This window comes from Hylobates moloch, unplaced genomic scaffold, assembly GCF_009828535.3.
Source record: "Hylobates moloch isolate HMO894 unplaced genomic scaffold, HMol_V3 SCAFFOLD_16, whole genome shotgun sequence".
NCBI lineage: Eukaryota > Metazoa > Chordata > Mammalia > Primates > Hylobatidae > Hylobates > Hylobates moloch.
In genome coordinates this window covers 12,009,046-12,024,253 of record NW_026652291.1, presented here as the reverse complement: position 1 = coordinate 12,024,253, position 15,208 = coordinate 12,009,046, and the positions used below count along the sequence as shown (strand labels likewise).

Here is a 15,208-nt window from a genome sequence, read left to right as displayed (position 1 = left end):
CTCTAGGTTTTCAAGATTATAATGGAATCACTTGATATATACAGGAGCTATGATTTAAATTCAGTCACTTTAGCATGGATATTATGGTGAAAGTCAAAGAAGTGAAAGGCGTCAGGGCTTAGAATTGTTTTATTTAGACTGTTTGATCTTATAGAATAGAAAAAAAGAACATATCAAGGCAGTCTAGATTTCCTGTGTATAAATTACAGTATCTTTTGCTACTTTAGAAAAAAGATGGGGAAAGTATTGTCTCAGATGCAGAAATTCCTATCTTTTGGCTTTGAAGGCAGTAGGATCTGATAGAAAGAGCATTAGATAGTCAGGATGTGTAAATTCTGGTCCCAGCTCTGCCTCTAATCTGGGCAGCTCACATAGTTAAAACATCATCTACAGAGTGATGAACCCATCAGCCTTTCCTTATAGAGGTATTGTGACGATAAAGTGACTCGAAATTTATGAAAACGCTGAAAAAAGCTAAAGCTTGCAAGTCACGTGCAATGTATGATTATAAACATAAAACTGATATGAATCCTGTTTCACTTCTGTAGACTTAATCTTACAGGCTTTCCAGACATGCGCACAAAGAGAAAAAAATATTGCGTTGTGGTTTTTATGATCAAAATCATTTTCAAGTATTTTTTAAAGAAATGGATTATGGATTAATCTATGTTTCAGTGGGAAATCTGAAAAGATTGTGGGTTAGGAGTCAAACGTCTGGATCCAAATCATAGCTCTTCCGCCTACTAGCTATATGACTTTAGGGAAATTACTCAACTTTCTGTTTCTTTCCTATAAAATAATAGTAATAATAATAATAGCTGCCTCATGAAGTTGTGGGATAATTAAGATGGTTAACTTGGAACATTGGTAAAATGCTAGCACAATGCCTGGTATGCAATAAGTGTCAGCTTGCTTCTCTCCTCTCAACTCTTGTTTTAGAAAAATATTTTTGTTGGTTACATTCAACTCCTAGTGATCATTTTTCACATTTTAATGTTATGTACTTACGATCTTATTAAAGTTGTTGCTCTGTAATAACACTTGGTAACCATATATATCTTTTGAGCTACATTTGCTTATTTTTACAATCAAGTTTAATGTTAGCTGTGGAATTGTACTTTTCATGTCTTTCAGCAAAGAGTTTGACTTCTCCCTAAGTTATATAGCAATTCAAAAAAATTAGCAGACTGATCATACCATTCAAGTAATACAATATTTGATCATTCTCTTCTTTTGTTCTTACTGACAAGTACTCATTTCTTGATATAGTTTTAGAATTGCACAGTCATATCTTTAAAATAAATAATGTTAACTGTTAAACTTAGGCGTAAGAATTTTTGGTTTTTTGAAGCATAACAAATGAGACTGTTTCCTTTCCTTTCCTTTCCTTTCCTTTCCTTTCCTTTCCTTTCCTTTCCTTTCCTTTCCCTTTCCTTTCCTTTCCCTTCCCTTTCCTTTCCTTTCCTTTCCCTCCCTTCCTTCCTTCCTTCCTTCCTTCCTTCCTTCCTTCCTTCCTTCCTCCTTCCTTCCTTCCTTCCTTCCTTCCTTCCTTCCTTCCTTCCTTCCTTCCTTCCTTTCCTTCCTTTCTTTCCTTCCTCCTTCCCTCCCTTTCTCCATCCCTCCATTCTTCCCTTCCTCCCTTTGTCCCTTCTTTCTTTCTTTAGTTTCTTGAGATGGAGTAACACTCTGTCACCCAGGCAGATGTGCAGTGGTGCAGTTTCGGCTCACTATAACCTCTGCCTCCTGAGTTCAAGTGATTCTCCTGCCTCAGCCTCCCGAATAGCTGGGACTATAGGCGCGAGCCACCACACCCAGCTAATTTTTGTATTTTTAGTAGAGACGGGGTTTTGCCATGTTGGCCAGGCTGGTCTCGAACTCTTGACCTCAGGTGATCCACCCACCTCAGCCTCCCAAAGTGCTGGGATTACAGGCATGAGCCACTGCACCTGGCTTCCTCCTTCCCTTCCTCCCTTCCTCTCTCTCTCTCTTTTTTCTTTTCTTTTTTGATATAGGGTCTTATTCTGTTGCCTGGGCTGGAGTGCAGTGGCACAGTCATAGCTCACTGCAGCTTCAAACTCCTTGGCTTAAGTGATCCTTTTGCCTTAGGCTCCCAAGTAGGGTATGAAGGCCTCTACCACCATGCCCAGCTAATTAAAAAATTTTTTTTGTAGAGATGGGGTCTCACTGTGTTTCCCAGGCTGATCTTGAATTCCTGGCCTCAAGTGATCCTCTTGCCTCAGCCTCCAAAGTGCTGGGAGGCGATGGTGGGATTAATGAGGAGGCTGTAGGTTTCTAACAATTAATCGAATTCACTAAATCCCTCCTTCTTAGGAATAAGTTAATAATTATAGGAGAGGTGTTGAAAATATCAGGCCTCTGAAGTTACATTTAAGATTGATCAAGTATTGTGATAGCTGACAATTTGTTTCTTTACACTTGATTATTAATTTCTACTTAATTAGAAACACAGATTCCAAAACATGCCATGTAGTCATGTTAGAATTCTTACTTACATAAATGTACGAACCTTGGCAACTGAGGAGAATAAAATAGTAAGTTGAGTTTACAAAATTTGTGTATATCTTAATGTTTATTAGAGGAGTAACTTGGCATTTATTTGAAGGTATGAACAAGTCACTTCATGTCCCCAAGATCCCATTTTTTTTACTATAAAGAAGGGGTTTGAAAAAAATGTTCAGTCTCGAAGATTACTTCTGGCATACTAATTCTAGTTTAAGTAACATCAATATTATTTTATGTAAGAGGCACGTATTGTCCTCTAACCCAATTGTTGGTCTACTTCATGTGTTTATTTTGTTGCTCTGGTTTTAGTCTCTTAGCTTTGACTTTCCTTTCTCATAATCATTCCTGTGGTTCAATAATAGCCAATATTTGTCATCTTTAAGTCTTTGAAAATAAATTGTAGTACCAACCTTTACAGCCAAATTCGATTACACCATTCAGGTGTTCCTTTGTACTTGTTATTTCATGAGTATACAAGGACACAGATCCAAACCCAGAAGGATATAGTTTCAGATTAATCATGTTAAAATGGACTGATGTGAGAATGTGTGTCTGTGTGTCGTATTCATGTTTTTTCTATTTTTTTGGTAGTTGTTTTGGTGTCTAGAAATTGTGACCAAAACAAGACAAGAGCGCATAACTTCTTGCAGAATATTTTTATTTCAGGACTGAGATGTTAGGATGAAGGATATTGTATGTCCTGAGTACTTGATAAAGTCTTTAAGACAAAAAGCCTTTTTGGTGTGGTGTTCCTAATGTCAGATGGAAAACATGAACTGCTTTTCAGGTGTAAAATGATTCTTTCATTAAGGACCTAGAAGATAAAGTTCTGATCTTTGAAGTGGACCTAATGAGGTATTGCAGCTCTTCAGAGTAAGAGGCCAGCATGTATATCAGAAATTTCCTCCTTACCATCCTTGTCAATAAACCAAGTGCTGGACTTTTGTTTTAGAATGAGTCCTTTTAATGTTCTGCAGAGCAAACTTCAACTTACTTATTGTGAAATTTTCCTTTGACATAGCTTTTCTTTTTAACTCCTTCCATAAATAAAATATATTTCTCTTTATTCCAAATGTGCTCAATATGCTTTGTTTATAAAAAATATATTAAAGGAGTTACTAAGAATTGAGAAAGCATTTGCATGTCACCATGGAAACCTCTCTTTTTCCAATAAAGGATCTGTGATTTGTGGACTGAATTGAAATATGGAGGTTTGGGAGATGATGGCTTTGGCAGAGAAGAGAAAGAGCTGATTCCAAGTGAACATTGATTGATGCAGGCTATGTTATTGTAAAGATGATAATAAAGCTGAACAATTATATCAGCTTAAGATATAATTGTTTAAGATTATTCTAACGTATCCTAGTATCCCAGACTATGCGGTCTCATCTAGTTCCCTTTCCACCTTAAATTTTCTCAAAAAGTCACTTACCTTCAGGGAAAATAAAGATTCATTTAAATCTTAAGGGCATTATCTCAAAGGCAATTGTGTGACTTACCATTTTTTGTTCTATTCCTACTACTACAGAGGGTGCATGTTATGTTTCTATAACCTTCCAAAGACTAATAACACATAGAAAAAAAACAGTAAAAATGCAAAATATTGATGATTTTTAAATAATCTTTAATATATGCAGTCTGTTTTATTAGCTGCTGGTTGTTTTTCTAAGATAGGTTTCCCTGTATACTTTGAGAGTTTTATTGCTGAGTCATGGGAAATGTTTTGAAATAGAAATCCAGAAGAGCTGAGTTATAATCCTTCAACTATTGGCAAATCTCCTAACCTCATGGAACTTTGGTTTCCTTAGCTGTAAAATGGTGATTAAGGATAACTTCCTGTGTCTACATCCCATGTTTGTTGTGAAGACCATGAACTAATGTATGAGAATAGCCTTTAAATATCATGTGACGTTATGCACGTGTATATCAGGCCAAATGCATAGTCAAATCACAGACATGTTAAATCCCATTGCAACTCATTCCAATACTTAGTTGAAATTCACACATTGTCCTGAAATTTCATCATCTTAAATATTGCTTGAGGTAAGAGGCCATCTGCTGGGGCTTGGGAACTTTTTCTTCTAGAGTTTGTTGTATAATAAAAATAATGATTGTAGCAGTTTTTGGATTCATAGAATCTGACAGACCACTTCCACAGTGTTGATGGGCATTCTGTCCATGATTTTTCATTAATCTATAATTCTGCAAATATTTTAATGCTGTGTAGGCTTCCAGGTCACGTTGTCTTGGTCTTCCCTTTATGTTTAACTGATAATGCCCTTCTGAAGGCATGGACATCTTATGCTTAAACCCTATCTCATGGAACACAATTACCTCTGCTCACACAAGTAGGAGGCCCGCGTAGAGGTGAGACCGCTTTTTAATCCAGGCAGTGCAGTCTGGCAGAATACAGGAAATGGTTCTGTCACATTGAAAAACTTACACCATAATGTGTTTCTTCCTTCCAGGTGTCTCCTTTACCTTCACCCTTTAGACAAGTATAAAGCCAGTGGAATTCATTTCAGCATATCCCCATTCAGGCCACTTCTTACCACCAGCTCTCATTGGGGCCAGTCCAGTAGCTTCCGAACTGGTCTCTGTGCTTCCCTTTTTAGCCCTCCTACCTTCTGCTCTCCATCAAAAAGCCAGAGCTATCCTCCAAACATGTAAATCAGATCATGCCACTTCCTCAGCAAAACCATCTAGCTTCCCAGCACTCTAACAAATCAAATTCAGTGCCCTTCCTTAACTCACAGGCCCTCTATGACCTGACCCTTGACTACCTTCCTGTTTCAATCACTACATCTCCTTGTCTTCACTCTGCTCCAGGAGCCTTGGCCTTTCTGCAGTTTCACAAAGGCACATGCTTTATTCTCTGTCTTCAAAGTCCTTCTCCCAAATGGTCTCATGATTATTTGCTTCCTTACATTCTTTAGGTTTAAGCTCAAGTACATCATTCAAGATGCCCTTCCTTACCCTCTGGCTAAAACAGGACCTTCCATCACTTTCTCTTTATTCCCTTGCACTGCTTCTATTTTGCCACAAGTACCTGTTTGCCCTTTCTTGTAGAATAGCGCTGTCTACAGAACTTCCTGTAATGATGGAATGTTCCATAAAAGCATTAAAAATTTTGTGCTGCCCAGTAGAGTAGCCACTATCCCCATGTGGCTACTAAGCTCTTAAAATGTGTCCAGTGAGACTGAGGAATGGAATTTTTAATATTATTTAATTTTAATTAAATTTAAATAGCCACGTGTGACTAGTGGTCACCATATCAGGTAACACAGCCCTAGCATCTAGGATCCATAAGGACAAAGACTTGTCTGTCTTTTTTTTTTTTTTTTAATTATACTTTAAGTTCTAGGGTACATATGCACAATGTGCAGGTTTGTTACCTATGTATACATGTGCCATGTTGGTGTGCTGCCATGTTGGAGTCCCACTAACTCATCATTTACATTAGGTATATCACCTACTGCTATCCTTCCCCCCTCCCCCCACCCCACGACACATGACAGGCCCCTGTGTGTGATGTTCCCCATCCTGGGTCCAGGTGTTCTCACTGTTCAGTTCCCACCTATGAGTGAGAACATGTGGTGTTTGGTTTTCTGTCCTTGCAATAGTTTGCTCAGAATGATGGTTTCCAGCTTCATCTGTGTCCCTACAAAGGGCATGAATTCATCCTTTTTTATGGCTGCATAGTATTCCATGGTGTATATGTGCCACATTTTCTTAAACCAGTCTATCATTGATGGACATTTGGGTTGGTTCCAAGTCTTTGCTATTGTGAATAGTGCCACAACAAACATACATGTGCATGTGTCTTTAGAGCAGCATGATTTATAATCCTTTGGGTATATACCCAGTAATGGGATGGCTGGGTCAAATGGTATTTCTAGTTCTAGATCCTTGAGGAATCACTACACTGTCTTCCACAATGGTTGAACTAGTTTACAGTCTCACCAACAGTGTAAAAGTGTTCCTATTTCTCCACATCCTCTCCAGCACCTGTTGTTTCCTGACTTTTTAATGATGACTTGTCTGTCTTTAGCACTGTATCCCCAGGACCTAGAACAATGTCTGGTATGCAGGAAGTACTGACCAAAAAAGTTGTTGAATTAATAAGTAACTAGAGCATTAGCTATGAAATCAAGTGACTTGGCCTGCAGTCCCAATGATTAGGTTGGTGCTGTCATGCAAATAACTTGATGATCTCTCTTTCATAAAATGGCTTTTCCGATATAATTCCTCTTTTGGATGATAGTCATATAAGAGCTGTACAAAATAATACATTCAGAACTACAAAATACAGGAATATATTAAGGCATTGTTACTATTCCTGGAGGGAGGAGATCATGGTAATGATTGTTCTGGTGATGCTGGGAGGATAGGGAATAGGACTGAGAACTTTTAATTGTATTTCCTGAGCACAATATTAAGTGCAAAATTTTCTTATTTTGATGAATTATCTTCTCCCTTCTATTGCTTATAGTCTTGGTTTTTTACACCCTCATGGGGACAAGCTGCACATCTGTTTACATCATGCCTTTTTAACAAGATTCAATAAATGATGTGTGCCTGTGCATGTTTATTAAATTAGAATTGCAATGATTTTATTCAGTCTGTTAGAAGGCTAGGAAATTGCAAGGCACCGTCTGTTTATGTAAGTATCACAGCCAATTTTCTAGGGCTTGAGCCAGGGGAATGCTTTTGGCCTCCTGGCTGGTCGTTCTTGAGGGAGAGTATGGATTTGTCGGAGTAGGAGGGACATCCAGAGGTGGCTGAGCCATTTGGACCATTCTGCAAATAGACTTCACCTAAATCATCTGAGACATGTGGGCATCTTTCCAACTTTTAAAGGCCTCCATTTACAGTGACTCTCAGCCTTCCTTAATAGCAGTTTTCATTGTTGAGAAATACATATTATTAAATGCATATTATTAAAAAGTTTGAGATGAATTTAAACAAAGGTGAAACGCTTGTCCCAAAATAAGAATATATTCTTATATATATATATGTGTGTGTGTGCGTGTGTGTGTGTGTGTGTGTATTTCTTGAATACGTCTGAGACAAGAATTTCTCTTTTCTTTTTTTTAACAAAGGGCACAGGGCATGCAATTATTCTTCCTGCCCCTGGACACCTTACTGGGCATTTTCTTTCTTATTTCTCGTTCCTCTAATAGTACTTCCAAAGCCAGCTTGCATCAGAATCACTTGATGTGCTTATTAATTAAACATGTACTTTCCTGGAAACATGTAGTTTCCAAGCTGACTCTCCAGAAGCATCTTCTTTGGCCCCAAAGAAGCTGAATTTGAACAAGCTCCTTGACTACAGTTTGAGAGCAGCATGCACTTTGTTCCTTGGCATTTGGCTGCAAGTTCTTTTTTCTTGATTAATCACATTTGATTAATCAATTTGACGTCTAAGAGCAGTGAATTGATCTCCAATCTTTGTCTAATTATTAATACTTACTTATTAATAAGTTGTGGAGCCAAACTAGTTTATCTCCCTGAGTATCACCGGCTTAGGCAGCTGGGTTAGCAGCTGCCTAGCTGCAAGTGATTAATAAAAGCCAACTTAAGTAAATGGAACTTAGTGATAGATGTGTTTTGTTTGTTTATTTCTGTAAAAGTTGTTTTAAAGGCCACTGTCTACTTCGGTGCCCAAATTCCTTTATGTAAAAAGAAAAGAATTGTGTTAAAATTTTTTTATCTTCTCTGATTAGAAAAGAATTGTGTTAATTTTTTTTTATCTCCTCTGATTTATTGTATGACAAATTTTTATTAGTGTTTTGATGATTCTATTATACGCATGTGTTTTATTAGAAGTTATCCTTTTTGGATGTAGGTGAGATATAATCCACACCTATTGTACTTTAATATAAAATAAAATAAAGCAGATTTTGAGGTTATTTGCTTTTTGTTGTTGGCCGTGGCAGTGGTCTTCTCTATTATGTTTAGAAATCTAAGGGTTGACTTTTTGAGGGTTTTATGCTCTCTGCACACCATTCTGTTCATGCTTGACACTCTGCCACACAAGCCCAAGTGTAAGGTGAGGTTTCTTCTACTTCTGCAATTTTCCCTGAGAAAAGAAGAATTTATTTTATATTTGAGTCCTAATAAAGTTTCTCCTGTGGTGGGTCCTCTCTCGATTACTGTGTTCGAAATAAGAAAGTCCTCTTGGGGCCAGGCACAGTGGCTCACGCTTGTAATCCCAGCACTCTGGGAGGCTGAGGCAGGTGGATCATGAGGTCAGGAGTTCAAGACTAGCCTGGCCAAGATGGTGAAACCCATCTCTATTAAAAATACAAAAATTAGCCAGGCATGGGGGCGGGTGCCTGTAATCCCAGCTACTCGGGAGGCTGAGGCAGGAGAATCGCTTGAACCCGGGGGTTGGAGGTTGCAGTGAGCTGAGATTGTGCCACTGCATTCCAGCCTGGGCAACAAGAGTGAGACTCTGTCTAAGAAAAAAAAAACAAACAAAAAAAAGAAAGAAAGTCCTCTTGGGAGACAATGTATTTCCCCAAATGACTTCCATCAGTGTTACTTTTGAATACTTAAAGGGGTGACCGGATACACTCTCTTAAACGTGAGAGACAAATTTAATATGGTATTTGATGTCATCTTAAACAAGCCACTTAAAGATGTCTTAAAAGCAGTTTGTGAGTGGAGACCATGATTATACAGCAATAAGATGGATTTTAAACAAGCCAATTTGCTTTGTGATTTTATGCTTGTTGGTGTAGGATAAAATGCCCAGCAACTGTGTTATTCACAGATTCAAAAATTGCTTTATTTCAAACAACTCAGATGAATATGAAGATGGTAAGCTCTGGAAAACTAAAAAAGTGGTTCTCATGGTAATGAAGACATTGATGATGAAGTTACATGTGAAGGTTTGAATAAAACTGTTTAATGATATGTGAAAATTGAAAATTTTTAAATTAATATGTCATTTTTTTATAATATGTGATTTAGAATTTGTATTGTAACTAAATTAATGTTATACATTATAATTAAACTATTATTTCATCTGTATCTCTGAAAATTAATACATTCAATTTGAGTTTAAAAACCTTTCCTTTTTATTTTCTCGTTGGGATACCCTTCAATATGTCTTTATCTTTGGGCACATAGAGGGTTCTGTTTTTTCTTTCTTTTCCATCTAAATACAAACATCATGGGGGTAGAGATCCCATCTAAGTACAATTCTGATAAAGCCATTACATCACTTTCTGGCACTGTTCTGTCTCCTTATAGATTCTCACTCAATTTTCCTATGAAGATGACAACTGTAGCATTGTATGCCAGGACACATTTTGTGGTTTCATTTGTGCAAAACTTCCATTAGCTTTATTGGAGCTTTTTTTTTTTTTTTTTTGAAAGTTCCTTCTTATCTCTCATACTCTGTGCAAAGTAACAGGTATATGTAGAGATTAAATTGTGTCTAATCAAAGAACTTTTGGTTGCAGTGGGCTCCTCAAGGAGAGAAGGTGTACCTGCCCATGTTAACCTCTCTGCATCATCCATGCTAATGATTGCAATGCAGTACACATCCAATCCAGGTAAGTGGTAATTGGAATGGTTTGACTAATTCTAATGCCAATAATTAAACAAGACATCAAACAAGGAGGCTAGATGTTCTCATGTGAGAACGTCATCATCATGGAGATGTGTAGAAAACAAACTTTTGAGTTGGAATCAATTTATCTTGCCTATTGCTATTAGCAGTGATCCTGCAGGCCAGTGATATTTTTAGAATATTTGAGGACACATTTTAGACATTGACTGGAAATGGATTGAATATAAGTATACAGAAATAGTAAAATTAGAAACATAAAAATCACCTGCAATTCTAAGAACAAAAGATAACCACTGTTAATATTTTGGTAAATTGGCTACTCTAGTACACCCAAATATCCTTAAACATAAACCTTTTACTATATTTCTGATTATTTCCTTAGAATAAACCAACAAAAGAGGGATTAATGAGTTAAAGGACTTGAGAAATTTTCAATATTTCCAATAGTATGTGAAAGTACTTGTCTCATTGTGATTTGTCATTATTATTATAAAATTTGTGTAGAGTTAGACAGATGAATATTAATATCTCATTGTTTTGATTTGTAGTTTTTCCATTACTAGTGATGTTGCACAGATTTTCACATTTACTCTGTTTGATTTCCATTTGTCAGTATAATTGCAGATAACTTTGGAAAACTGACCAAAACATGTGCTAAGATATAAACTCATTTTTATTTTCATTTAATGTTTATTTGGAAAGTAAACAAATCCGGTGGCACTGTGTTTTTTTTTGCTATCTACTTAATTACGTAATAAATAATAATTGAACTTCTGACTCAGAATGAGGAAAAATTTTTTATTTCAAAATCTGAATGCTTCTTAGCTTGGAGTGTCATCTTCTGTCTTAGTCCGTTGGGTCGTAACAAAAATATAAACGGAGTGGCTGATAAGCAGTAAACATTTATTTCTCTTATTTCTGGAGGCTGGGAAGTCCATGATCAAGATGCCAGCAGAGTTGATGTCTGGTGAGGGCGTGCTTTCTAGTTCATGGATGGCCATCTTTGTGTTGTGTCCTTAAATGGTGGGAGGGAAAGGGAATTCTCGGGGTCCTCTTTTATAAAGGCAGTAATCTCATGCATAAGGGCTCTGCCCTAATGATCTAATTACTTCCTAAAGGCCCCAACTCTGAATACCGTCACTTTGAGGGTTAGGGTTTAACATACAAATTTAAATTTTTTTTTTAGATACAGAGTCTTACTCTGTCACTCAGGCTAGAGTGCAGTGATACAATTATGGCTCACTGCAGCCTTGACCTCCCTGGCTCAAGCAATTCTCCTTCTTCAGCCTCTTGAGTAGCTGGGACTACAGGCATGTGCTACCACATCTGGCTAATTTTTAAATTTTTTTAGAGACAGGTCTCATTATGTTTCCCAGACTGGTCTCAAACTCCAGACCTCAAGTGATCCTCCTGCCTTGGACTCCCAAAGTACTGGGATTACATGCATAAGCCACCATGTCTGGCAACATACAAATTTTGAGAGGACACAACATTTAGTCTATAGTATTCCACCCTATTTTCCAAAATTCATGTTATTCTCGTATGCAAAACATTCATTCCATCCCAATAGCCCCCAAAATTGTAACTCATTTCAGCATGAACTCAAGAGTCCAAAGTCTCGTGTGAATACCATCTAAATCAGATATGGGTGAGGCAATTTCCTGAGGCAATTTCCTCTCCAGCTGTGAGCCTATGAAATCAAACAAGTTATATGCTTCCAAAATACAATGGTTGGACAGGCATAGCATAGACATTCCCATCCAAAAGGGAGAAATGGGAAAGAAAAAAGGGGTAACAGGTTCCAAGTAAGTCTCAAACCCAACTACGTTATACCTTAAGGTTTGAAAATTACCTTCTTTGACTTGATGCTCCACCTTCCAGGCCCGCTGGGGTGGAGGTCCCACCTTCCAAACCCATTGGGGTAAGAGTTCTGTCTTCTGGACCCACTGAGGTGGTGGCCCTGCATGGCAGCTTTGCCATGTAGGGGTTGGGCCCCCAAGACCCTGCCCCTATGGCTTTCCATGGCTCTGCCTCCATGGCTTGCTGGGCATTGCCCTGGTGGGAGCTCTCTACAGTGACCCTGGCCCCCACAGTGGTTCCCTTCCTGGGCCCCACTCTGCAGGCTGGGGTCCGGTGCCCATACTGTCTCAGGGTGGAGTTCCAGCTCTCCTGGGCATCCTTTGAAATCTAGGTGGAGGTGACTACACCCCCATGCCTTTGCTGGGTACAGTGCATGCTGCTCTGCCCAAAGGGCAGCTGAACAGCGAGGCACTGGAGTGTAGGACTGAATTTTACAATGTAAGAAGGTTTCTTGTGAGGGGATGGCATGCCCTGAAGTCTCAAAAGTGCTGGTGGCCTCTCGTCTGAAACCATTTCTCCCCCAGGGTCCGTCCTTGCACTCTGGTTCTGTGATGGGAGGGGCAGTGCAGAGGATTTCTGAAGTGCCACTGGGGTCATTCTTCCATTGTTTTGGACAATACCTCCTGGCTTCTGTTGAGATGGCTGACTAATCTTATTAAATGGTCACTTGGCTACACTCTCCCCATTCTCTTCCTAACAGGCTTCTTCATCCTTTCAATACAGTTAGGCTGAGGGTTTTCCAAATCTTTAAGTCTTCTTCCTCCTTGATTAACAATTCTGTCTTTGGATCATTCTCTCTCCTCACATTTTATCACAGTATAAGCAGTCAGAAGAAATCCAGCTGCTCTTTCAACACTTTGCTAAGAAATTTTCTTAGCCAAGTATCCAATTTTATCACTCACAAGTTCTACCATCCACAAAACACTAGGACATGAACACAATTCAGCCAAGTTCTTTGTCACTTTATAGCAAGGATGGCCTTTCCTCCACTTTCCAGTAATGTGTTCCTCATTTCTGTCTGAGATCGCATCAGAATTGCCTTTGCTGTCCGTATTTATACTAACATTCTCTTCAGGATCATTTAGGTATTCTCAAAGAAGATTGAAGCTTTTTCTACTGCTTTCCTCTTTTCTTTTTCAGCACTTGCCAGAATTGCTTTTAAAGGTCTATTCATGGCAATATAGGCTTTTTTCTAGCCTGCACATCAAAACTCTTCCAGCCCCTACCTGTTACCCAGTTCCAAAGCCGCTTCCACATTTTTAGCTATTTGTTACAGCATCACCCCACTTCTCAGTACCAATTTTCTGTTTTAGTCCATTTGGGTTGCTATAACAAAAATTCTATAAACTGGATGACTTATAAGCAATGCACATTTGTTTCTTATAGTTCCAGGGGCTGGGAAGTCCAAAATCAAGGTGCTGGTAGATTGGATGATCTGTGAGAACTCATTACCTGGTTCATGAATGGCTGTCGTTCTGCTGTGTCCTCAAGTGACAAAAGGGCAAGGGATTTCTCTGGGGCCTCTTTTATAAGGGCACTAATCACCTCCTAAAGGCTCCACTTCCTAATACTATCACATTAGGGGGTTTGGATTTAACAGAAGAATTTTGAGGTGACACAAACATTCAGTATGTTGCATTCTTTAAGTACGAAATCTCTTATGATTATTATATAGACATAATTAAAATATATATATGGGGAAATTATATCTTATATATCTGTCTGGCTTAAAATAATCAAAATATTATATTTATTATATATTATGTCCTTAATAAAACCATTTATTTGGAATCTAGTTAATTAGAGTCTCATCATGACAGTCTGGTCCAAATTTCTAAGCTAGATGGGTAGTAAAGCAGGGTGCTTTGAGATTAGTCGTATGTGGATTCACATCTGAGCTTACCTGCAAATTGCCAGTTAGTGAACTTGAGCAAGTTTTTTACCCCCTGAAACCAAGTGTCCTCATCTATAAAATGGAAATAATTCTTCCTACGGTACTTTAAAATGCTGCTGTGAATATTTAATGGGTTACATATATGTAAAGTGCTTACTTTAGTGACTGACAAATTGTAAATTCTCAATAAATAGTGAGTCCCTACAATTTGCCATTTTCTTCTTGGAGTTGAATGTTGAGTTGAGTGTTTCACTGGAAAACTACTGTGGTCAGATAGAGTTGCATCTGTTATTTTAAAATCTGTATCTTCATTTGTTCATGAGGAAATGTCTATAACCAGCTACTGTATACTAGGAATCATAGTTGGGACCCAAAACTAGTCTTGTGATATAGGAAGCACTTAAGTGAGGCAATATCCACCAGGGGCTCTCTGGGACCAAGCGGTAGGTCATAGTTCTGTTGTTTGAATTTTTATTGGAAGAAGCACAACTGGCAACTTGGTCCTTGTAGCTGATTGTGTATCAAGGATAGAGCACAATCCTTACTTAAGTAACCAGCATTCATTGAGCACCTTCTATATACAGGGCTTTGTGCTAAGCATTGTGAAAACCACACAAAAACATAAGATATGGTACTTGCTATGAAGCTTACGTCTAATTGGGAAGATCAGGCATATTTACATAAATCATTAGTTAACAATGTAATGTATTACATAGGAGTACTAAATAAAGATGTTAGACAGTGTTAATTTATCAGACGGAGGGAGCTGTATGGATTGAAATGATGAGAAAAGATTTTGTGTCACTTGGGCCAAGGATGAATTTTAAATTATGGACAGAGTTTTGTTTTGTTTTATTTTTCGAGATGGAATCTCACTTTGTTGCCCAGGCTGGAGTGCAGTGGCATGGCTCACTGCAGCCTCTGCCTCCTGGGTTCAAGCAATTCTCCTGCCTTAGCCTCCCCAGTATCTGGGGCTACAGGCACATGCCACCATGCCCAGCTAATTTTTGTATTTTTAGTAGAGACGGGATTTCATCATGTTGGCCAGACTGGCCTCGAACTCCTGACCTCAAGTGATCTGCCTGTCTTGGCCTCCCAAAGTGCTGGGATTACAGGCATGAGCCACCGTGCCTGGCTGGACAGAGTTTTTATTGATAAAGTAAATGGGGCATTCTGGGAGGGGAGGCTGTTTTAACAAAGGAACTGTCCACGTATGTTCATGGGTCAGTGATGGTTCTGAACAAGGTTCATATAGCAGACCTGTGGAGATCAGCAGACACTATGTACAAGAAAGTGTCTTGGACCATCTGCACTTGAGAATTCAGTGATGGCTTAAGACCAAATTTCCA

General features: G+C 38.4%; 1 protein-coding gene across 18 annotated transcripts in view; it reads left to right on the top strand.

The window, feature by feature from the left end:
• The window catches only part of UNC79 (unc-79 homolog, NALCN channel complex subunit), a 294,353-nt gene that overhangs the window by 47,034 nt on the left and 232,111 nt on the right, over positions 1-15,208 (top strand). For 17 of the 18 annotated variants that reach the window (XR_009210277.1, XM_032180377.2, XM_032180374.2 and 14 more), the window contains one exon: positions 9,996-10,088. The exons of the other annotated variant lie outside the window; for it this stretch is intronic. Coding sequence is in view for 16 of the 17 variants with exons in the window: in XM_032180377.2 (XP_032036268.1) it covers positions 9,996-10,088 (93 nt within the window). In the remaining variant the exon portion in view is untranslated. The remainder of the gene's footprint in view (positions 1-9,995; positions 10,089-15,208) is intronic. 18 annotated transcript variants of the gene reach the window in all.